The following is a 26,517-nucleotide window of genomic DNA, read 5'->3' as shown; positions in this document are numbered from 1 at the left end:
TTTTATCATGAATACTATCGAAACCTGTCACCCACTTAGTATAACCTCATTAACATTTCAATCCCTCCTTCAGATCCGAAGTCCTCCGCATAGAGAAGGAGTTGGAGGAGGCTCGCGGGCGCCTGACGGCCATCAGACAGGCCAAGTACAAGCTACGGGCCGGAGAGACCTCGGGCGAGGACACCGACACCGACCTGCAGCTCGGCTACACCAGCGATACTGCGCCACACAGGTACGGCAGCGTCATTACTGATGTAATGTCTTTCTTCAGGTTTCAGGTTAAGCGGGGAACTGGAGCTGACAATTATCTTAATCTTTTTTATCATGGTTGGCAATAGACGACAAACAAAAAATTCTTCTAGGACACTTCATCATGAGCAGCCAGTAGGCTACGCACGTCGCTGCGCCTGCGAACGCTCTCTGACATCAATCAGAACTGTATATACATATCACTCGAATTTAAGGCGTATTTTAGTGTTCATTTATACAATTTTTATTTCTCGCGATTTCGTTTAGCGTTATGATAATACACATTATTAATTTTCCCATTAAACTAAATAAAATTAAAAATCTGTGTACAAGAGTTTGTAGCAAGATCGAAACGTTACAGCGTTTAACTCTTTGATTGGTTGGCTCGAATAAATCCACCAATCAGAGCACCACACGCGCTCTCATTTTAATAACTTTAGGGGTACAGATTTGCCTCCATTGACGAGTAAAACCTAACGACAAAATCTTCTTTCCAGATTCAAAACCCCAAACAGCAGCTTCGCGAACACAACCTACAGTCCAAACAGCACATACTCCCCCCACGCAAACACAACGCACACGACGCACAACACGACCAACATCAGCTCGCACATATCGCAGCTGAACCACTCCATCCACGGCACGCCAGCCAAGAGCCCCGTCTCACCAGGCTACTACTCCACTCCGAAGAGTCCTACAGTACCGGCTCGACCTGAGCAGTACAGTCAGACTTTTAGCCAGGAGAAGACCCAGTCTCGACCTGATCAGTACAACCAGAGCTTCCAAGAAAAGCAGTATACTGTTCAAAGTCCATCATTCTCCAGCTTCCGGCCTGCTGAGGAGCCGAAGCAGAATTATGAAGGATTTACTACTCGGTAAGTTTTTTTTAGTAGTTTGGTAGCTTTTGGTAGGTTTTGTTGGTGAAACTTTGGGTTTTTGGTAGGTTTTTTAATGTGATGGAAGAAATTCGTAATGAAATGTTTGGAACGATTTTATGATCAAAGTTTGTGTCAAAAAAAACAATATCGATCATGAAACTTTTGATTGTATCGTTCTAATAATCGATCATGAGACGATTAATCACTAGTCGGTCTTCGTCGGTCTCAGGTTCGATACCCGGGTCAGGCAAAGTGTTATTGATTCTAAGTATTCACACGGAATCTGAAATATAAGAACTCAATGAGTTATAATAGCTAATGTAATGTATGAGAACATTTTCGTGTAAAATAATATAAAAATCTTTATATAATATCATTGCACTCTTTCTTTCTTCTAACTCTACATATACTTCTCTCTTTCACACAAAATAACTATTAAAATGTTTCACCAACAAAACTATACTACTTTGTAAAAAAAAATAACACAATTTTATAACATTAACTCGATTATTTTCCAAAATTAACTAATTTTATTGTATAAAAGAAATATTTCCAATATTCAACAAGACACTACAACTTATTCTCTAGTCTAGTGTCACGGGTTCGAATCCCGCATCTAACATATTTTTTTCGAAACTTATATTTCTTTCTCACATACTAATTTCTAAATCTTCTTGCTTTCCACGCTGCCATTGGATAAAAACAGATAAATATGACATAATATATATACTCTACTGAACTTATATACAAGTGCCTTCACACTTATGATACGTGCCTATTTTATATATAACACATGTATATAAGACTTTATATAAATATATAAATAGTTTCTAAGATTATCGCCACAATACATACATACTCAGGAAGCATACAAGGTTAGCATTACATTTTAAACTTATTATTATTCAAGTATTACTAGTCATTTTGCGGTTGTACTGGGTTTGATTCTTGTTTTAGGCAAATAATACATTTTGACACGTTTTTTTAATGAGTTACATGTAATTGGAATATATGACAGTTAATCGCAAAATAATTGGTAAATACATTTTATTTAATTTGTTACAGTCATATTTAGTAATTATACAAGATTTTCAGTAGTTATTATGTAGACATACAAGCTTCACATAGCATATAATTAATTATACATATACTACACCTATTATATACTTCAAAAATGTAAAATGGGGAAATATATTGCATTGGCATATTCAAATGTAAACCCAAATAAAAGTGAGCTTGACTTTAAAAGGTATTGGATTCGATTGTTACGTTCAAAGCTACACTTTGGAACGAGCACCTAGCTTTACTGACGAACAATTCAATTTGAAGTTTCAAAAGTTACTAATTAAGGAATAATTGAAATAAATGCTTTGATTTTGAATTTAACACTGTCTACAAGGCGTTGCCAAATATGTCCTTAGTTTTATGCCTTTACCTGAAAAAGTAAATACATCCTCTTACAAAACACAACCTTATTCTTAAAGCATTCGACCCCATCGTCGCCTCCCATCAGGTGAGATAGTGGTCAAGCGTAAACCTATAGATAATAAAAAAAGCAATAAAGTCTACAACCCATGCAATATGTTCCCCTGTCACACACAACCTATATTCAGTACACCAAGCATGTTCACGCTTCCGTACCACGGCTACACATACAGCTATACAGAACCAGTGTATCATGGACCCCGCTCTATACAGACTGACTGGTGAGATACCTTCAATATTTGAGGACGTGATAGTGATGTGATGCCATGAAATAAAATTACATAAAAACGAAATTATATATAACTTCTTAGTAAACTTCGTACACAGTACACCGAGAGTCCAGTATTTATTTATTTAACTGCGGAATACTTGGACACGCGCTATCAACACAGAATACATAGGTACCTACACTGTACAGCTGTTGCCTACCTACATCGAGACCTATTCAAATTTCACTTATTTTTAGAGACATTTCGATAAAAAATTAAGCACCTATTTTTTTATACCAAGTTAACGAGAATCGAGTACCGAGTACTCTCCATAAGTATTGAGCGTATCTCACCAGTCATACGGTATATGTAATTTCTCTGTACACTCGACGGTCAGTATATACTAGTTCTATGTAACTGGATGTGTGCCTACTTATGTACTAGACACTATGTTCTCTGCTTACCGACTGTATACTATGTTATGACTCAGTCAGTCGGTCTCTTTATTATTTCTTTATATTGACGGTTGAAAGGCTAATTGATCTAAGCGATATTTGTTTGCGATATTGAGTTATATTCGATATTATATGCGATGTTTGAAATCAACAATTTCTTTCCCATCAAATGCATAGATTAAATAGCCTTTCAACCGTCGTTATGGTTAGTTTTGGTAATGTCTGGGAGAAGATACATAACGTTTTTCGGATAATATTCTAAATAATTTTGAGTAATGTATGTTTAAAAAAAACCGACTTCAATATCCAGTCCATTCTTCAAAACTGAATTTTTTACCCAGGCAAGACCAAAATCTAACCAAACATAGCCATACCTATTACCTATGCTAGACATAAGCCTACAGTTTATGTCTATACAAGCTACTTGTACGTCTTTGCCTAGTCTGTCTCATGTGCGTTTGTTTGCAGAGTATCTTCCAATGACAGAACGATGAACGAACAGTAAGTCGGACATGATTACATATACATATACTGCAGTTGGTCGTTTCTTGTTGTTTGTGGTGAATGATGTGGGTGAAGATGGGTTAAAATAGGGTTTTGGGCTGTAAGAAGATTATTCTGTTAGTTTTCATGGTTAAAATACGTATTAAGTGAAGGATAAGTAATATCTACGTTATTATTTTATTTAAATAATGTTACATAATATTCAAATATAGCTTACGATAGGATATCGATTTGTAATCCACCAGTGACTTCTCCCGCTTTGGGCGAGGCAAGAGGGAGTGTCAGACTCTTACTGACTAAAAACCACCCCGTTCCTACTGCTGGTTTTCGAGCCGGAGCCCCGGTAAACCCTCTACGTAGTCCGCAGCTTCCGGAGTAATTGCTGCTCCGGGGTAATCCGCAGCTCCGAGTTCGAGAAAACCTTGACTTTTAGTTCATTTAGTATTTCTACCCACAGTTATTTAATATAAGAGTTATATAACATACGCCTCTATCACCCTTCCTTCATTGTACCAGTAACTAAGATAGCATGAAGTTAAAGAAACAATCTTAGTCCACATCGCCGCCAAACAACAAGACAATACCAACTGCACATTATGTAAATACATACATATAATTATGTACATAATACGTTTTTGTGAGCAACCGTTTCTGCTTGACAACCGCTTTGCAATATGCGAGGAACGTTTTACCCCCCACCCCCACCCTCAATGTATATTACATACTATGCTTTATATATACCCGTACATAAACAGACACACATTCATTTTTACATATAGTTGTTGATTGAACAGTATACATTATGTTTAATTGTATAGGAAGGCTTTTTTTCTACACTTTCTAGCTTTACAAATGAAAAAAAGAATATTATTTTTATGATAATTATCGAGCTCCTCTTAACAGTTATTTTAAATAATTTTATTATTTATGATACTGATACATTTTTCTAAATTCTGTTTCATAACCCCTTCCAAAGATAATTGAAAGATAATTTGACGTATTTTCCACAACTTATATCCAATATTAGAGAGAGGGAGATAATGATTTTGGAATTGTAGAAAACAAACCCAAAATCATTTACTGCTATTTCTAGAAATTGTACTATAGAAATTATACTTTTATTTATTCCACACAAAAAATACATATACAAAAATATATCGCTTGCCCCAACGCTCCTAACATATCCCCAAGCGGTCCGTCCGTCGTTCTGTCTATAACTATAATATTAAAACTGTGTACGGCTTGTGTATATACTCGACGACTAACTAGGCATGCTCTGATACGCGATAACACGGCTCTTGTGATGGCAAACTAATTTGCTAAATAAAGTTAATTAAAAATCTTCGATTGTTAATAAGAACTAGAATGATTGGTAAAAATTAAGTCTAAACTACTCTTAAATGTTAAATTCTAGTTGAAAGAAATTTCAACCTTAATATTCATTATCATAAAGTTGTTATTCATAAAATTTAGCAACTAAAACTTACATTAATGAAAATTCAATATTATTTGAGAAACTTTAAAGTTGAATTTACAATAACTTACTAAACTGATGACAATTTTTTCGCCAATCTAGTTTTTTATTAACAATCGAAGCTTAAAATGTGTAACTGCGATACTCAGATTCATTTAATGGTTACTTAAACTATTCCTTAGTAACGTTTCAAAAACAATTGCTAAGGACTGGGTTTAGTAACCATTAAATGACTCTGAGTATAGCGATAAACCCTGCCATCAAAAGCCCGTATAACAAACAGCAACAAAACTAATATACAACTTTCTAACTAACTTGCATGGGGTGCTTTACAAAGGACAAGCATAGAGGAGGTCACAGTAAGGTCCCTAACCCTCCCTGAAGTGAGGACGGCACACCTAGTGGGAGAGGAACGCGTCCCCTACAAGAGGGAGAGGGCCCCTCCTCCGCCGCCGCGCAGGGCCTCGCTTCTTAGGTGCGACGAGTCGACCAAGTGACTTTGGTTTGTCTACTTCATTTATTTATGCACCGGGGAGCCAGGGTTCATTATTGTGTTGTTAATACTAAAATTTTGGGGTCAAAAATATCAGGGGATGTGACAAAATTGCCATTTTTTGAAGCAAGTTTGGGTGATCTCAGTGAAAATTGCCAAATGTGGGGATTGTGGTAAACTTGCTGTTTAGCAGAGGCCTGTGTTCAGCTGTGGATATTTACCGGCTGATACGAGTAATTGTCCAAAATTGACATTTTTTGGAGAAACTTGCGTGTGATCTAACTAAAGATTACCAAATGTAATGTTTTGGCAACTCTAATGAGGAGGCCTGTGTTCAGTGGATATCATCCTACTGATCAATGAATCACCTTCTAAGTCACAGCATTTTAACTAAAATAAAGGGGGGTAATTTTCATGTCATTAATTCAAAATATACTTCAAATTCATTAAAAACCTGGCAACCCAATGGGATAGGTATGGGAGGCACATTGTGCTAATTTAGCACCAAACACCATCACTGATTGGGAAACGGAAATTTGAACGAATGATAAAGATTGACTGACTGAATGAGTGAGTGAGTGAGTGAATGAATGAATTACTTGGGTTTTTTTTGTTATTTAGAGTATTAAGTTATAGGAGAGGCATATGTTTAGTATTGAATGGAAATTGGATGATGATGTATGAATGAATGAATGGTAAAATGTCCTTTTTAAACATAATATCTGTGGCTAACTAAATCAATGTTTTTACTAATAATAAAGAGAATTACCAAATCGATTGCCAAAAATAGAAGATTACTAATTAATACTGTTCTAATTAATGGTACTTGTGAACTAATTCTTCTTGGTTACCTTCTGGCATGGCATGGTGTTGGTTTCCTAACCATTGGGCTACAACTATCACTCCCGCCAACTCTGGTTCAATCTAATATCTATGTTCCAACTATACGTTACATGGTTATAATTAGGAGGGGTTCTAATTGGGGGATCATTAATTTATTAAGCTTCTGTGCTGTTTATGGGTAAAAATACTTAAAAAAAATTGCAGTAAAAGTAAATTTTGACTCCATAAACATCACAAAGCTGACTTTAAACCACCTAATCCCCCTCTAACCGACTAATATAACTTTGCAGCTACGAGACTCGGCTGTACGACACCCCGCGCCCCCTACACGAGACAACAACAGAACGCCAGGAAACACTCTACGACTACAAGGAACAAAAGTACGGCTATGAACCTCCTAAGACTCCCCTCAGCCCAAAATTCAACGCCAGAGAACTCAAATTCGATGACAAAGAACCCATCTACTCAACCTTGAAGAAACCTTTCGATGGTGTAGGACAAACCTTCTCTGAACACCAGAAGTCCACAGAAGCCATCCCTGGAGGTATGAAGCACTCTGAATTTAAAGTCCACAGCGAGTCCTACCAGTCATATCCTAAAACTGAGTACAGTAAGACAGAATTTCGCGAAGAAGTCAAATCTCCCTTCGCTTCCACGCCTAAATTTGATCGGTCTACTGAGCTGGTGAAGGCAGCTACTCCAGACTATGACAGGATCGCGTCTCCGTACAAAGAAAGCACTAGTTATGGCGGTCCGAACTACATGGAGGAAACCACGACAGAGGTAAAAGAAATACCAAACGGTACGCAGAAAATCACCACCACCAAAATCTACAGTTCGTCCCCAGTGAACCTTACCACGACTAGTACGAAGTATGAACCTATCAGGCTTGATGGCATCGATGAACTATCCAAGTCATTCGATAATGACTCCAAATACAGCACTTTGGACTCTCGCTTCAACACCTTAGAGTCGAAAATGAGTTCGGATACCAGCCGGTCTTTCATGAGACCCTCAGAGTTCCAATCTTCTGACTACCAAACCACGACTAATGTTACTAAAGTGAAAAAGCCATCGGATTTGGTGAAGGAGATCGATTCTCTGGACAAGAAGTTCTCGAAGCAGACGATTACTTCGGAGACCATCGAGAGGAAGTCGGTGATGACCAGCTCACACAAGTCGGAGTCATCGTCCACCATCACCAAGAAATTTGGCAATTTCTAAGGTCTGTCCAATTTTCATGTGAAATGCTTCCTTACTGCCAGAGAAAAACCTCGAAAAATAATCTAGTGTAAACTCTCATGTGATTTTTTTTTACTTTACCGTTTTTTACCGCGGTAAAATTGTTGTTTTTACCGCGGTAAAAAACTTCGAAATTTTATTTAGTGTGTTCGAGGTTTTTACTTTTTACCGTATGTCGTAGCTTAAGTGTTGAATTATAAAAAGGACTATGCACGTTTTTGAAAAGTACTTTGGAAAATTATTTATTAATTAATTATTAATAATATTTGTAGTTTTGTAAATTGATCGTTTTCTAAAAATTCTTAAAAAATTGTTTGACACATATTTTCACTTTTTTCTCCATTTTTGATTATGAACAGGGTATAACAGGTCTCGAAAGGATATGTTGGCGGGCGACCGAAAGTCCGTCCGTTCGAATCTCATCAACGGTAAAAAGTAAAAAGTCAAAATATATGTCAAACAAACAAATTTGTAAAGAAAAATGTTTTAAAAAATAACAAAAATGTATATTAAAATTTAAAATGTGTTGTTTTTGATCTAACACAAATATTTATTGAAAGAGCTATAAATACTAACGGAAAATGAACTATAGTACGTTGTAATAAGAGATATATTAAAGTTAAGGTGCTAATTTAAATATTACTGAGTGTGTCTTAGCCAGCCTTAGAGATGACAAATTCAATTATTAATTGTTATTTATTGTTGGTTTTTATGGACTGGGGTTTAGTGATAGTAAAGATATTAAAAAAAAATTACATAAGTCTTGAAAAGTTTTATAATAGTATACATTTTAATAATGAAATTCAGTATTTTACACCAAAAAAAAAATCGATGATTTACACTTTTAAGTCTTTGACTGCCAATAGAAAACTGTTGAAGGCAAATCCTCCGCTAACGTCGGTCACCGATGACCACCACGGCGTTCAATGTGTTAAATAGTATGTCTAGTAGAAAACCCAAAAGGCCGGCATCGCACTTGTAACGCCTCTGGCGATTGCTTACCATCAGGTGATACGTCTGCTCGTTTACCGGTATTTCATAAAAAAAAAAAAAAACAATTTCAAAAGTAAAATCATTTTTATATAAATAATCTACATGACCATTTTTTAGAACTTTTCATTTTTTGGCAGACCAGTTTTTACACTTATGAAAATACAGAAAATGAATACAATAAAATACTAAAAAACAAAATATTTTATGACAAAATACACTAAAAAACTTTAACATCACTAAACCCAAGTCCCACTAGTGGACAACAAGCCCACACCTCACAAAGTGCTAGCCCCACGGGGTCCTTATATTCGATGCCTTCTTGCAACCGAGAGTGCCATTACTATAAGTATTATATGTTTATTTATATATTACGTGCCTTCTCATTATATACACAAGGGCTGCATAACATATACTACTCGAAAAAAGCAGCTATCAAGATTATTTTTACTATATTATAAAAAAAATACAGATTTTCAGTACTATTGCTAAAATATTTAAGTTACAAATCTATTTAAACATGTTGAACTGATAAAAATTTAATATAATAGGGTAGTTGACAGGGTATGGAAATTAAAAATCTATTTAGTCCGTCAATTAGGTAATGAAAAAATATTAGACACGTATTTCTTTATTTTGTCATATAAGATTACAATACTTAGATAAAACGAATCAAAGTTTAGGAGTGGGAGGTCGTTACGTCACGTTACCCTATAAAATGTAGTAAATCGTGACGTCACACGATATTTCAAATCAATGTATCGTCGAAAGTATTTAATTTTGTAAGAAAAGAAAAAAATACGTGTCTAATGTTTTAAAATAATCTACAAGACGGACATTGAAATAAAGTTTATGAAACTACCCAGTTCAGGTAACTAATGCAGCCCTGTACAATGATATAACGAATGTGCCATTATACAGAAAATATTTTACTTTATAAATGAAAATACCTATTTATTATTGTTGATATACAATACATTTTTATTGAAAATTTTACTAAACTAACTGGGCTATAGGGTGTAAACGTGACGCTCCCAAACGCCGCAAACAGGGGATGGTAAAAAATCGAGTATTAAACAATTTAATGTTTATTTAATGTAATAATAGTTGTAATCAACTGCTTAAAGGTAAGCGTCCACAGGCCCGCATCGTACGCATGCCGTATGACGTCATCAGTACGCATCGCATGTAGGCATTGCCGATGATGCGGTCCGTACGATGCGGATCAGTGGACGCAGTTGTATGAGTTTCTATACAAGACAAACTAAAATCCGTTGCGTGCGATGCGTCCGATGCGGGCCTGTAGACGCTTACCTTAAAGCTGATGTTGCATGAATAACATGAAAACAAAAACGATTAAAATTATAAAAACTAAAAAAAAAATGGCGTTTTTCGGGAGCGTTCCGTTTACACCCTGTAAATGACGTTCTGTAAATTATTAAACTTACTTATAACTAAATTACTTATAACTTCGAAATTACAACTAAAGAAGTTATTACAAATATAGTAGATATAACAGAACGTCTTAAAAACAGTGATCAAATGGTGCAATTATTTTGAAAATATACTAAAAAATATATTTAAAATGTGTAGATGATATTCGTATACCTACTAATGTACTAAATAACGCAGCTTAACAATAACGCATTTAAACAAACAAACAAACAGATAATTATATTTTTATTGTTTTTGTTTTATAGTGTAGTCGCGGTGTCGACGGGAGAAGTGTCGTGAAATTATTTATAATATATATTAAGATTAATAATATACACTTATAATTATATTTTCTATGTGTCGCTAGCAAAGTGCAGACTAAGATGAATTGTCAGTTGGTAAAATATATTAATTTATGTCATACACGTGCCTTATGTAATTCGCAGCTTTTTCTATATAGAACACAGACAATGTACGGTCTGGGTTCGATTCTCGCCTCGTGTATATTTGTATACTGTGTACTCGTAGTATAGATGCCCGCGGAAGCGATTCGTCCACTGAAGGTAACATAACACCAATTCTAGTAGTTTTACATATATATATGACTTATAAATATGTAGAGTTAGCATATATAATGTATATTTTATAATCGTAGCTCGTATAATGCCGGTACAACGTTTTAACAAACTTTTGGAACATGTAATTACCACATTTTTAATGTAAGTGACGTAGAAAGCCATATTTTATTACTATTATTACATTTACTATTAATATTGCGTGCGTAGTAACACGGGCGAATGTTCGTGTCAGGCTAAATCGTGTCTTATTAATTTTAATAATTATTATTATTCTATAAATCTATACTCCTACTGTAAGACGCTGTTTCAAGCGCTTAGAGTTTCAGGAAATATACATTTTCATATAATTTCCTATATGTTGAATTTTGTTAAGAAATCCGACATTTTAGGAATACTAAAATTGTTATTGATACGAAAAAACTAATCTGATTTCAGTTTTAAGAAATCAGATATTCACAAAATTATGATATTCTAATTATTTAGTATGTAGGTAAAAAAATAAAGAAAGATTCAGTACAGAGACAGCAACCATTGGTTGTCTACAGCCGACTGAGTTACAAAAGATATGGCTTCGTTACAAAGCGTACAATTTAGTATAACAATACCTACTGAATCTATCTTTTATTTTCTTACTTACTAAATAACTTTAAGTGTTTGAAACAGCGACAAATAATTTTAAAACTTCTCTATAATAAGTAATATATTAATGATACTATAATAACTAGTTTTGATACTTATACTAAGTCTTTTTGAGTACATGAGTAATAAATCTCTTAAAACCAAATGTAACTAATATGTTATGTTATTTAAAGTCGCTTTGGTATCGTTTGTTAATGTAATGTTATGTTATACGGTAGCTAGAGTAAGCAGCATGTATGGGTCGTATCGGTGTAATAAACATGTAACTAATATTTGAAATGTGTTTTATTTTAACGTAGATATTATTTTATACCCTATTGGAATGAGATACAGGAGATTTAAGATGATTCCAGTGTCTAGAACTATGACAAGTAATACATAGACATAATGTCATGCATGGTATAGTCGAAAACGATTAATGAATTTAGGATCTACTACGTATAATCTACCTTGCCACAAATATCTACATTATTCAGGCATTCTGATTTGCATCAGTGTCAATTTATAATTTATAATTTTAAAAATCCTTAATTATTCCTTAACAGTAAAGTATACGAATCATATAGGATAAATAAATCATTATTATAGCAGCCATAAGGACGTCCTACGCTGCGCTTGCCAAGACGCAATCTTCACTCGAGAACCTTTCGCAACGAACGCTATATACCCTGCCATCTGCCACCTCAGCTTGCTTATCCACTGGGCTATGTCGATGACTTCTCCGAGCCTTTCCATAGCACGCTGAGCGACCTTTGAGCTTCTTTATAAGGCCCACAGTGAGAGACCACGTTGCAGTTCCATAGTTTAATAGATAGGTACTAGAACAATCATTTTCCACATTCAGTGACGCAGTGCATTTTCCCTGATTGCATTATCTACGTATGCCAGGGAACCAGACAATGTTTAACAAAGTATTGTCTAGACTTCATACAAAATTAATATTTTATTCACAGCTTATAAAAATAATGCATGTTTTATAATTTTGTATTGTATGTTAGGAAAAATAATCAATTAGGAATGTATTGTTTAAAATTGCAGATGTATTCATTGTCTGTTTAACGAAATGCACATAATTATTAAAATATAAATATGGATAATTTTTAATGGAACTCAGGCAAAATTTAGAAAATTTTAATAGCTAACTATGTGTCCTTTTTTCCTTAAAATAATCTTGAGAAAAGCTCAAAAGCAGAACTTCAGTTATTGTTTTACAAAAGGGAAGTATTGAATTTGTATTTAATGATTCATTTGTTAAGTATGAGATAAATATTATGAAATCCATCAATATGTTATGTAACAAAGATTTAAATAAGAATAGAATACCCAAGTACGTACCTATAGGTAATTGAAATTTTTCTACAAAATTCTGAGATCGTAATACCTCGAGCATAGTAAATAGCTACGTGCGTACAGCTGCTCCGAATTATTGGAAAATTATAATTTATTTATTAACAAAACAAACATTGAATGAATGGCGAAGTAGTCTGTGTCAATATTTGTTGAGAATTTGGTCTCATTCCGGAGTGACGCAGATTTATTAAATTTACGCTTGTAGCCAAAGTATTGTACAATTTAAAACTAAATTAGGTAAGTATTTATGATAATGCGATTTATTATAATGGATAAAATATTTAGGTAAAGTTTACATGGAAATAAACATCGATAGAAAATTCCAACGAACAACAGTTGGGTAGAAAGCTAGCGGACATGATCACCTCGCCTGGTCGGAGGATCCTCCATATTTATTAAAAAATATTATGAACCAAAGTCAGGAATAAGACACCTAAAGATCAATTTCTGGGAAAGGAAGATCCTGATGGAATAATCACAACATTAGGGAAACTACCTATACTTCAGTCGCCAGTGAGGGCTGCAGAACTGCGGAAGAATTTGGATTTCTGTGCAAAACATAGAGAACAAAAATTACAAACTCGAAAGCCGACTAACAGTCCAGATATCAAGTTGAATATATATTATCACACAGTTCAATAAAATAAAGTAAGTCTCTATGAATGAGTTTTTATTTTAACGCCTCCTATTTAGCTTTATTACCCTCTTATTAAGTTAGACATAATCTCTTAAAAATTCCTCTCTAAATAATGTCCAGACAGACAAACAGACAAGCCAAATCGTTCACCATAAACCATATTATTCCAACAGTAATTTGATTACAACAATACGCTGTATTGGGCCCAGCTGTGCAAACTGAGTGATTATTCCATTGTACAAACTTGTTGGTTAAATAATAAATAAGTTACCACGGCGGGTCCTCCAGACTATTCCGTGGTTACCTCGCGGTGTGCTGGCACGTCTCATTGTCTCACCAAGATGGCGAAGGAAATTGTCGTTGTGTTCCTGGCTGTCGCCTTTTCGGCAGGTAATGGAAGATTTTTATTTATATTATTGAATACTGCCTTCTATCAGCGGTTTCTTATGGGATCTTACCTAAATAAACAAGCAGATATCAAGTGATTAGTAATTAATGCCACCCGCAACACCAAAGGCAGAGGAGATAATTTCCGGAGCTGCAGATTATCTAGCTTATTAATGGGGCTCCAGCTCTAAGAGCAGGAGTAGGAACGGGGTGGTTTTTAGTCAGTAAGAGTCTGACACTCCCTCTTGCTTCACCCAAGGCGGGAGAAGATATTGGATGATTTTCCTTCTTCAAATCAAAAAGAGGATATAATTATTCAAGTCATGAAAAACTAGCAAACCCGGCGAACTCCGTTTCGCCACCAAAGTTTTTCCCTGTTTTTCTCTTAAATTTTTCGTGAATATTTTTTGCTATAAATCTCACGGAGCCCGAGACCTTTCCAACGAATGAAAATCGAATCAAAACCGTAGAAATCGCTTCGTGTGTTCTGGAGTTATAGCGTCAGGAAGGAAAACCCGACTTAATTTTTATATTATAGATAACTGTCTAAACTAATAAATTATCCACTACAGTACAAGCAGAAATAATCTACCCGTGCCCTCGGCTATCACACCAGTGTATCAGCAAGGTGCTAGCTTCGAACTCCGGCTGCGACACAAACGTGATGGGCTTCATCGCCAACCAGTACAACGTCTCCGAGTTCCACTTCGAGACTGCATACTTCAACTGCTCGTATATAGACAGGGGTCTGATCGTCAGGAACCATGACAAGTGTAGAATTTCGAGGTTTTTGTAAGTTTATTTTCATGTTTTAATCATTTTTTTAAACGTTGCCCCACACTAGGATTTTCTCCTGTGTCGTGGATGCGTTTACAAACATACAAGTTCACATGCACATGACACCAAGACCCGAAACAACAATTTGTGGATCACACAAAGAGTTGCTCTGTGCAGGAATGGAACCCGCTACACGTTGCACGGCAGCCAGTTGCCCAGCCACCGCGCCAACCGTGCAGTTATTTTATTCTTAAACTTGTTTAATCGTACTGCCATTATGATGAGCTATGTAAATAACTTTTAGATTAGGTATTTCGGAACTCCAAATATATTTTTTTATGGAATAGGCGGCAACCGAGCAGTCTGGTCACCTGATGGTAAGCAATCAGCGCCGCCTATTGGCACCCGCAACACCAGAGGAGTCACCGGTGCGTTGCCGGCCTTGCCGTGCGTGCTGGTATCTTATATAGAAAAGAGAGGAGAATAGAGAGGGCAATTAAATAAGGATAGGTAATTTTCGAAGAGTTCTACTTAAAGAAACTGCGTAGGTATATAGACATAGGGCTTGGGATTCTTTGCCCTGCTGTTGGTCCGATCCAACGATTATACCTAATGAATTGTATGTTGGGTCAAAGGCGATTATTACGTTACTTACAAGAGTCGATTCCCGGGTCGAGCAAAGTATTGTCGGGGTATTTTCGGTTTTTCGAAAAAAATCTCAGTAGTAGCACGGAGTTTGGAATTGTACCCAGTATATGGCAATAGGCTCACCTCCTATTACATGGGACTTATTACACAAATGGCAACAAATATAAATAACACACATTGTACAATGCCATTAACGTGCCTTAATGTGCACCTCTATCCTACCCCTTCGGGGATAAAAGACGTTACTAGAAAGCTATGAACTCGCCCGTAAATCCTGCAACACATTTGCAGCTACAACACGGTAACGAAGGTCGCGGTGCTGGGTATGACATGCCGGAACCTGGAGCTGGAGTCCGACCGAGTGCTCATCCAGCACCGGACCTTCCAGGAAGACACTTCCTACAACTACCACATACACGCTACTTACCGTGAGTATCATATGTTTACAGGGAGGCCGACCGAGAATAAGTAGTGGTGGCGTAGCGTGCCTTGGCAGAGCCCCGTATAAAAATTTGATTGGGAGGCTCCCTTATTTCTTTTTGTTTGACGGAGCAAAATTTTCCATGGCTTTTCCTGCCCGTCTCTCCAGCCTCAAAGAAGGTACTTACCACTTACCTGCTGTGTAAAACCTAAAAAGTCACGCAACGAATGAAATGACAGTCAAGACATAATATTCTAACGACTAATCCTGACTAATGATATACCTAATTTTTATGGTATAAGTCGGTAAACGAGCAGACGTATCACGTGTTGGAAAGCAATCGCCGCCGCCACCAAAGGTATTATAAGTACGTTGCCGGCCTTTTGGGGGTTAGAAATTTAAGGGTTGTTGAGAAATCGGGGATTGGGAACATTGAGAAGGGTATCCTACTGCCAAAAATACTTATGATACCATAAAAATAATGCATTGTCACCAAATTTTATACGACATGGGAATTGAATCCGAAGCTGAGACTAACCTTATCTTAAATTTGTTCCTCCACCCGCAGCGTTGATCCACATCACGGTGAACCTGCCCAAGAGCACCAACATGGACCTGTGCACCTCGCACGCGTTCACCGACGTCGTCACGCTGCCCATCATGCACATCGATCCTAAAGGTATACCTGCTTGACATCAGCATCATCAGGAATAAGTCCACTGCTGTCTTCTAAGAGAAGGGTTTATCAAAATCCCGACGGAGAAATTCACTGACAAATACTTACACATTACCTCTCCTCATCATCATCATCTTCACCCTTTCTATCTACTGCTGGACATATGCCTTTGCAATGGCACGCAACTAAGGTCGAACTTCAGGTCTACGCATGCAACCACTACCAGCCACCTTGCGGGTATCATCACTCCACTACCCTTGCCTAGACGCGGTCTCCCTCTAGAACACGTTTACCCCAACGGTCATCGGTTCAGAGTCATCTAAACATATCATCAGTATTTTACAAGAAACGACTGTCATCAAATACATCCGCCCATACCACATAACGACATTCATAATTTTTATAATAACTATCGTGAGACATACTAGACTAACTAAAAATCGGTTTACTGTAGGTACATTAATACAGAAAAGCTCTACTAGTTTCGAGAGCGAGAAGGCTGCGTGACGTCGTCGCGTCTGCGCATGATGAAGAGTCCCTCTATGACTCGAAATTAGTAGAGCTTTTCTCCATTAATTTACGTGAATAAATCGTGTTTTTTTAGTTAACATTCATAATTTCACATGAAAAACCAACTAAACACCACATTTATTTACAGACAGACCAACAGAAAAGTTTTTGACTCGCGACCTGACGGCGCTGAATATATTCGAAAGAGAAGCATTCTACTACACAGGAGACCTCCTCGCCAAAGTATACATCGACGCCACCACTTGTTACTACAACTGCAAACAGCCATTACATCATTCCACCGCCGTTTGAAACTACATTTGTAATCAAGTACCACATAGCACATCTTATTACAATATCCACCCCTTAGAATGAAAGTGACCGAATCCAAAAACTGCAAGTTGTGGGAAATGAGCCAGAAAGTCTTAAAAAATTATAGTATTGAATACATTTTAGTATCTCTTCCGTATTCCATGACATACGATTGATTTTTACTAGATTTATGGATTAGTTCTTTGGTTGTAGAAGTATATTTTATAACGCGAGTTTATTAGAAAATCGAATGTAACAGAAATTTTAAGTTGTGACTTACTTTCATTCTAAGGGTGCGATATGATAAATGGGATTGTAAGTTTGTTTGTTACTCCTTCACGTCAAAACGACTGAAAGGATTGAGATGATACCTATTTCGAACAGGGTTAGATTACAGTATAGAAAAACACAAAGGCTACTTTTTATTTAACGGGAACGTGAGTGAAGCCCCTGGCAGAAGCAAGTATTATATTTTTTCTTGATGGTTGATGTGTTTTTAAACTTCTATCTGTTGTTGACAAATCTACTACTTAACATTTAGATTGTTGTAATGGGGTGTAACTTTAGATTAAAATAAAGTTCAGAATAGTAGCTAAAATTATTATTATGTAGGTATACGTAAGTCTTAAATTGAAGTAATAAAACTATATTAATTTATATTTTCACTTACTCAAAACAAATACTTACACAAATTTTTACATGCATTTTTATTTACCAACCCTAACTTAACCTTCTTCAGACCAACTCATAGCACCGTCTACGCATACTATGCGATAACGCGACACTGCGTCACAGAATACACTGTATCTATCTAGCATTGTTTTTTAATGTGTGCGTTTCCACCTGGCTTTCTTATGTCTTACGATGTGCGTCAGACAGCAGGTTATGTCGGACTCCTACCGACTAAAATCACACACTCCTCTGAAAACAAGAGGGTCACTAAATACTCGAGTGAACGAACTCATCAGAGACACTAATTTTATATTACCACGTCCTATCTTTCGGTGTTAAATTCTACGGCGATTCGTATCACGCCGCCTATTTTATGGTATAAGCTGGTAATCGAGCAGATGGATCATTTGATGGTTAAGCAATCATTTGGGAGTTAGGAATTAAAGATTTTTGGGGAATCGAGGATAAGGAAGATTGGGAAGGTAACAAGGCCTCTGGTAACCTCACTCACACAACGAACCTTTATCTTCAACCTGTCTCGGTCTCCCTCTGCAGTTTTCTTCTGAAGCATAACAGTTTCACAGAAGGTGACAACAACCTGCCAACCTATTTACCACCTACCAACGTAGCGGAGGTGCACATACATATACATTGTAACACCCACTTTTCACCAGTTATAAGTCCCATGTAATAGGGGGCAAGCTGTAAGCTAAGAGGATTGTAAAACCTGCCGTTTTACATGACAGCTAGCCGTTTACAAAACCAGGGGCATTTTGCAATATAACGACTGAACCACTAGCCGAATTGAATACAGCTGAGTCAATATCCGCCAGTCTTTTTTTAGGTGACAAATATGCAGACGAGTCACCTGATGGTAAGCGATCAGCGCCGCCCATGGACACCCGCCGCCGACACTGCCATGGCCTTTCCTACAGCACATTATACATATTTTTATAAAGAAACATATTACTATGTTATTATTAATACTTAGCTTATTACTATTAGCCATAGTTGTCCCACTGCAGTACAAAGTACTCCTTCCACTCATCTCTTCGTAGAGCTTTCTGTGGCCAATACTTTTCACAGACGTCAAGTTCATCCCGCCATCTCGTTCTGGGCCTGCCACGATGTTCGCTTCAAGCTTCCTTGTGCGAACTGCTAGGGAGTGGAACTCCTTGCCGGAGTCTGTGTTTCCTGATGGGTATAACTTGGGTGTCTTCAGGGCCCGAGTAAATAGGTTGCTTATGGGCAGACGTGCTCCACCGTAGGCCGCATCATCACTTACCATCAGGTGAGATAGCGGCCAAACGTCGACCCTTTAAATGTAAAAAAAAAATGTCTATTGACGTTGACTAGGCTACTCAGTAAGCTTTGCCCACCGCTCGTCTGACATGTGGCAGACAAGTCCAGTCAAGTTCTACTTCAAGCTTGCAGCTGTTTGACCAACGTCAGCAATTACAGTTTTGGAGCATAGTGAATACAAAAGTAGATTTTTTAATAATATAAACTGATAATCGATCTGACGGATCACCTGATGGTGAGCAATCGTCGCGGCCCATGGACACTTGTAACATCAGAGGCGTTACAATTGCGTTGCCTTTTGAGGGTTAGGAATTTAAAGGTTGTTGGGGAATCGAAGATTGGGAAGATTGGGAAAAAGGGTAATTGGGCCTCCGGTAACCTCACTCACACAACGAAACACAACGCAAGCGTTGTTTCACGTCGGTTTTCTGCTCGGCTATGGTATCACTCCAGCCGAGCCTGCCCATATTTAATATTTTTTTAAATATTTTATTTTACACAAACCTGTAGAAGCTTTTTCAACGTTATTTAATATCCTTTAATATTCTTCCAGATTACCGCACATCACGGTTCCTGTCGAAAGATTTAAGTCTATTGGACATCTACGAGAGAGAGAACTTCTATTACAGAGGATTCCCCATCTCGTTCATTTTCATCAGTTCCTATATCTGCAACTATGGATGCTGGCCACATATACTGTCAGGGCGAGATGACTACGAGCGCTACGGGAGAATCCCGTTCCCTAAACCCTCGTACCCTCGTGGGAGACGGTATACCAGGGTGGGATGTAATCACTAGTCTACTAGTACCCCCTCTATGAGGACTCACCACTGTGGGGTTAAAAAAGCCAGATATACTTTGAAGCGGTTTTATACCTTGTGTTAACATGTTTTGAGTTCAAAATTAAACACATTTTTGATATGAAATTGAATTTGTTTTTTATTTTTGATATTTGATCCTGTGTTGCAAAATTCATTGAACATTATTCTCTTCTTACAACACGTTAACTTAAAAAATATTATTAAATAAAAAGCTAAAATGAAAACAATTTTAGGACCAGAAATTTGTAAAAATTATACGCATACAATACGCAGGCGCAGGTGTTGCGGAAAAAAAATTTCTTGTTTTATTTATTATGTATTGATTTTGGCTGCAAAAGCAATTAAAATTATACTTTTTGGGACTAGGGTAAACATGGCTTATTGGCTTATTCTTGTCAAGAGAGGATAATAAAAAAAAAACCACGCAAAAATGTTTTAAAAACGTTTATTTATAAAAAAAATCGTTTGACATTAGAACTACGCGTACGGACAGGCGAAGCTTACAACGACATCCTTAACTTTATTATCTGTGAAAAACTAATTTATGACAACTCTCCAAACTTGACACTCTTCACTCAAAGTCTCACTTTATTCTGTGCTACATTAAAAAAAAAGAGGCGACCTGTTCATCATCATCATCCCATCAGCCACTTGCTGCCCCCCCAACAGTCCTCCCCCCAATGACTACACATCGCGAGGTTGGAAGTAACCTGGGGCTAGTTTTTATTGCAAGAGGGATTGATCAGTGCAAGAGAGACAGAGCTATGTAGGTTGTATAGCTCCGTCCCTCTTGCACTGATCAATGATCGACCATTCTGACACAATTGTAATAGCAGACTAAGGCCCCTGGTTACAGCGACGGTCTGCGACCTATACCGTATGGGGAAACCTCTTATGACTTAATTTAAACCACATATTTGCTATCATCTTGGCTGACAATATACGAAAAATGAGCGAAATAGGCCCAGTAGTTAAGCCAAAAAGTGCATTATTCTCTTTGAGCTAATTTGAACACTCTTTACAAATACGGCATTGCAACGTACACCCTCTTTTCCCATGTAACAGGGGGTGAGCCTATTGCCATATACTTGGCACAATTCCAGACTTTATGCTACCACTGAGAAATTTTCGAAAAACCGAAAAAAGTCCACTAATACTTTGCTCGACCCGGGAATCGAACCCGAGACCCATTGCCGTCGCCATTACCGTCGCCATTGCAGTCGCACTTGCGACCATTCGACTAGCGAGGCAGTCAAGATTTTTAAATATATCAAATATCAGATTCTTCAATTATACGTCCTATTATAAAGAAGTTTTAATGAGCAATATATAATATATCTAATATAGTTATAAATATATCTATTATCTATGTCATACAATTTGAGCGTTTCTTTAACAGTTCTTCAATCCAACATCTATACAACTAAGCCTTCCATATATACCAACAGTCTGATTTTTTATTACCAACCAAATTATTTGTTAGGGTTAGGTATCATTCAAACATTCCATTTCCATTTTCAACTACACATTTTCCATTAAAAAAAAAAAAAATAGAAAAAACAGAAAATTACAGACATCACTGAAGAAAATCTGTTAAAAAGAACACTAAAATGGTCAAAATAACTTTAATTTCGGAGGTCGGTGTTAAATAAGAAACAAACAATAATGAGAAACACCGACTTTCCAAATCAAAGTCAATTTGATTCTTTTAATGCTTATTTTAACCATGTTTAAATGATACCTAACTCTCAGAAAAAAATGGCTGATGATTAAAAAATCAGGCTGTATAATTAAAACAGGTCGCCTCTCTTTAATATATTATTTATTTAAATCTACTTCATATATCTTCAAACAGGTATTATCACAGACCTATGTTATAACAATAATTCAAAGATATTTCTCTTATATATAATTGAAGATATACTATATATTATAATCTATTACAAAGTATATATACTAACTAAAGAAACATACTAGATAAAGAAATGAAAAATACATCATAATCAAGGGTAGATGACTAATTTAATCAGGAATAAGACATATCTATAAAGAACAAGTATTTAAAAAGGAGATACAAAAGAAAAATTACTTTGTTTTTTATCTAATAAAGATTTTCAAAATAAAAGTCATCTAGGTATATGTTTCCCTACAATGAGAATATAAACTATGTATTACAAAATAATATTCTATAATTGCACACTTTATTGCTTAAACCGTCCAAATGAGAAATTATAGCATTGACAATCATATTTTACACACAATTGTTCAATTATGTTTTACACAATTGCAATATCACGGTCCCATAAACTTGACGATTGGTGTTGACAAAAAATAAACTATACATGTATATTGTTATATTTTGCTATATGCCGTACTGACAATGTACTGAGGGAGCTTAGGCAATGTAGGGGGAATGGGGGCGGGATCCCGCATTTTAGCGATGCGTCGAGTTAATGTGACCGCGTTAAAAATTATTCACAGACATATGTAAAACAAACTCTTTAACACAGTAATTTGAAAGGTTATTGTACTCATATGTACGAAAGATTTTTATACTGTATATATGAAATTGAAAAATAAAACGTTTTTCAATAAAGGATACTTTTTTACGTTTAATGGTTCGACGTTTGGCCGCTATCTCACCTGATGGTAAGTGATGATGCGGCCTACAATGTACTATATTCTATACATATTAGTACTTTTAACCTCTTTACAATATGAATATACTATGTTTTAACAACTCATGTATAATAAAAGGAAAACTTCATTATTTTATTACTAAAGGACAGTTAAGCAAAAAGAAATATGTATTTTATGTTATGTAATCTTAAAGAATTGATATACATATTACGTATTTAAAGTTTATGTCATAATAATAAGAAAAATAACAATTGAGTGTGGATAATATAATATAAAATAATATAGACGGTTGAGAGGCTAACTAATCTAAGAGATTTTAATATCGTAAGATATTAATTTATATACAATATACATATTCGGAATCACCGAAATTTTCTCCATCGAATGATGTATATAACTTAATATCGCAAAAAAATGTCTCTCAGATCAATTAGCCTTTCAAAAATCGATATAATATATACAGATATATTGTTCAAATAAAATAAATTACTGAAGAACGTATGGACGGTCACCGTGTCTAATAATTCTACATGTATTATTGAAATTGTAACAACATTTAAAGATTAAATCTAAGAAATAAATAATAATGTTATACATTATACATATATAATATAATAATCAAGAGATTCGTTTAAACAATGAGCAATAAGTTTTACCGAGACTTTGAAGACTCCTAATACATATTATAATTGAGATTTATTTCTCTATTACTTTTAATAATAGTATTAAATATCTACTCGATCGAGTGTCAAAAATAATTTCTAATAAAACTACATAATTATACAGTATGTTAACTAACAGAGGGCGTTCCTTTAAACTCGTTAATCTATATCATTAATAGATTAAAATAAAAATATCAGCATAGAAAAATAAGCAATAAATTGCAACGTTGCCTTCCTTCAACTACGCGTGCATAGAGTGTTTCTTTTATGTATCGATTTAAAATTTTTGGTGAATATTTTAATTTAATTTTGAATGGTAATATTTTTTTAGCATGTATGGATGCTATACTATTGCGGGTTAACAGGAACGCCCTCTGTTAGTTAACATACTGTATAGAATATTATTCAATCCCACAAACGTATCTATTTAATAATCTTTAGCTGCAATAAAACTTATATTCTTACACCTATCAACAATACGGCACCAAACGTTATTTATATTTAAATATATAATTATAATCTATAACTTTAATTATTGATTTATTATTTGCATTTTTAATAACTTGTTTAAATTTTATTTATAGTAGATAAACTTTTTATTTAAAGTTAATGAAAATCACACTATGAAATATTTATGTGAAGCTAAAGTATTTGATATCATGCAACAATATGTATACAAAAATTGTAAAATAGACAGACAGACAGACAGACGATAACATGTTATTGATATGACGATAACATGATGGGCAACGATAACATGGTATGATGGTCTGAGACCATTTCCGTCAAGACTTGATTTTGATAGTTTTTGACTCCAAACTATTTGGTTACACAAGACCAACTGCTATGGTTTTGCAGGGTTGAAAATCTTCCAATACCCCCTCCTGTCTTTGTTGAGGTAATAGAGAGTGCCAGACTCCCATAAAACCTGATAACCCTTGCAGTGTCCGCAACTCTTTTTTTCTAACACAAAATACTAGTATTTCTTTTTAATAAATTGATTAAAAATGTTTTTTTTTCGCCGTACTCAGTCATTGAATGGTTACTTAACCCAGTCCTTAGCAATTGTTTTCGGAACAAAATTACTAGTTACTAAGGAATAGTTTAAGTAAGTTAAATGTTAATGAGTCCTACAGTTAATGTATAATTTGTATACAATTTCAGTGTGATATAAGTTTTTAAACTGACATGGTCACTAACACTAGGATTAGAATGTTGCAAGTTCATCCGTGATCATGGCGCTTACAACAGTGCCGAAATAATAATATCGGAAACTCATAGACATACATACATAAACATGGTAAATATCCTGTTTCAAGTTCTAATACTAATTTCAGTGTGATTTCCATTAACTTTCATATCAGTAACTAACAAGGTTTGAAGTTCAACATTATTGCATTATTGTTCCAGCGAGACTAAATCTATAGGAAATTAACTATTGCTTCAAATAAATATCTCCACTCCAACCAACAATACACTCTAAGTTAGTTCAATTTAAAGTTTTAAATCCCATAAACCGTTTAAATTCCTAATTAACTATTTTATTTCGTCATCGCTCATAAGACAAGCTGAATACTTTAAGTTTCTAATTATTTGTTTCGTTTAATTTTAATATTAATTAATAATTAACATTTTTTTAATTAAAAATAAAACATAACTATCTTCATAATGTCAATTTTAAAATAACCAATAAAAGAATGTTTACGTTCCATTAAATTCCTTGGGGTAGGCAGAGACCTTCGAAGGCCAATTTAAATTAAAATGAGCAATTTTGATAATAAAAAAATATAATTTCATTGAAAAATCTCAATTCAATCTCAATTCTGAGCAAATATTTTGGACTACGCTACTATGTAGCTAATAAATGGAATGCCAATAGTATTTAATTTTGTAAAATAATTTTATTTAAACCTAATAATTTCCAAATACCACTCCCGAAAAAACAACAAACCCAATTTAAAAATATAAAATAAAATTTCGGTCCCATCCCCTATTCAAAAATCCCTAAATATAACACAACAATAGGGTAGATGACTAATTTTTATTTCAATGTCCGTCTTGTAGATTATTTTAAAACATTGGACACGTATCTTTTATTTTCTTACGGAAACAAATACTTTCGAAGATATATCGATTTGAAATATCGCCTGACGTCACTTCTAGCTACATTTTATACGTAGAAATGACGTATTTGCTCCCACTCCTAAACTTTGATTCGTTTTATTTAAAAGTATTGTTATCTTATATGACAAAATAAAAAAATACGTGTCTAATATTTTTTCATTACCTAACAGACGGACTAAATAGATTTTAAATTTTCATACCCCGTCATCATTCCTATTTCAACCTTGAAGAATAATAACTATATACATTAAATTTTTGATATGATATTATGAAACAATATTGATATGAGTCTTATATCAGGCGCATGTACAGTACTTGCATAAACTATGTAGCAATATCTAATACTGGCTTACATTGACGATATAACATCACGCCAACTTCCAACTCGGGTATAGGCACATTCAAAACCACAGAGGTCGCTTAAGACCTAACTATATACTAGATTATAACACTTTATATACATTACATATTATACAGGACGAAATGGTATAAAAATTATGCGTTTTTTTTAGTTTACCTAATGGACTGGTCGTTTGGAACTGGAGTTATTTAATGCGGGTTATATACTATCCATTTTAACTTTTCAATACTTTTTATATGTAGGAAAAACTGGGAACTGATTATCTTCATCTGAAGTGGCAATGGGCAGGACTTGTACATAACTTGTGGAGGCTCTGCTGTAGTGGAGAAATTTAAAACATAAACGACCTGTTGGTAGACCGCAGATGAGATGAAAAGATCACATCAAAGAGATGGCGGGACAAAATTGGATGCCAAAAATAGGTTAAAATGGGAAGAAATGAAGTAAGCCTACACCAAATTGGTTGAAAAAGGCTTCAGATAGATCATCTTCATCATGCAATCAACCACGTCCTCCCCAATGACTGCGCATCGCGAGGTTGGAAGCGCCCTGCATACAGTGGCTGTCTGCGACCAGTCTGTCTATCAGGTCGTCTGTCCATCTTGAGGGTAGATATTTTGAGTTGTGCTTGCATATGCATTTGAGCTGATGATCTTATTAACTATTACCAAACACATTTTATTTACGGTAGAATTGCAAAACCTCGTTTTACGAAGTCAGTTTCTTTATGGAATTGCGGAGCAA

At 35.3% G+C, this 26,517-nt stretch overlaps 2 protein-coding genes across 3 annotated transcripts in view; both read left to right on the top strand.

Moving 5' to 3' along the window:
* The window catches only part of LOC118280010 (talin-1), a 132,644-nt gene extending 120,899 nt beyond the window's left edge, over positions 1-11,745 (top strand). Inside the window, exons 60-64 of the mRNA XM_050702782.1 lie at positions 74-232; positions 747-1,124; positions 3,745-3,777; positions 5,592-5,729; positions 6,881-11,745. Coding sequence (XP_050558739.1) covers positions 74-232; positions 747-1,124; positions 3,745-3,777; positions 5,592-5,729; positions 6,881-7,814 — 1,642 coding nt within the window. The 3' untranslated portion in view covers positions 7,815-11,745. The remainder of the gene's footprint in view (positions 1-73; positions 233-746; positions 1,125-3,744; positions 3,778-5,591; positions 5,730-6,880) is intronic.
* Positions 11,746-13,696: 1,951 nt separating this feature from the next.
* LOC118280127 (fibrohexamerin) lies at positions 13,697-20,096 on the top strand. Of its 2 annotated transcripts, none has more exons than XM_050702777.1 (5): positions 13,697-13,850; positions 14,420-14,639; positions 15,564-15,700; positions 16,262-16,372; positions 19,719-20,096. In XM_050702777.1, the coding sequence occupies exons 1-5, from the start codon at positions 13,802-13,804 to the stop codon at positions 19,961-19,963; spliced, it is 762 nt and encodes a 253-aa protein (XP_050558734.1). In that variant the 5' UTR covers positions 13,697-13,801; the 3' UTR covers positions 19,964-20,096. The 2 variants fall into 2 exon arrangements, with proteins under 2 accessions (XP_050558734.1, XP_050558735.1); XM_050702778.1 differs by lacking the exon at positions 19,719-20,096 and adding an exon at positions 17,028-17,885 and having other exon boundaries at positions 13,698-13,850.
* The last annotated feature ends 6,421 nt before the right edge of the window (positions 20,097-26,517 follow it).

This window comes from Spodoptera frugiperda, chromosome 22 (assembly GCF_023101765.2).
Source record: "Spodoptera frugiperda isolate SF20-4 chromosome 22, AGI-APGP_CSIRO_Sfru_2.0, whole genome shotgun sequence".
NCBI lineage: Eukaryota > Metazoa > Arthropoda > Insecta > Lepidoptera > Noctuidae > Spodoptera > Spodoptera frugiperda.
The sequence above is the reverse complement of the archived record's forward strand: the minus strand, read 5'-3'. Positions and strand labels throughout refer to the sequence as shown.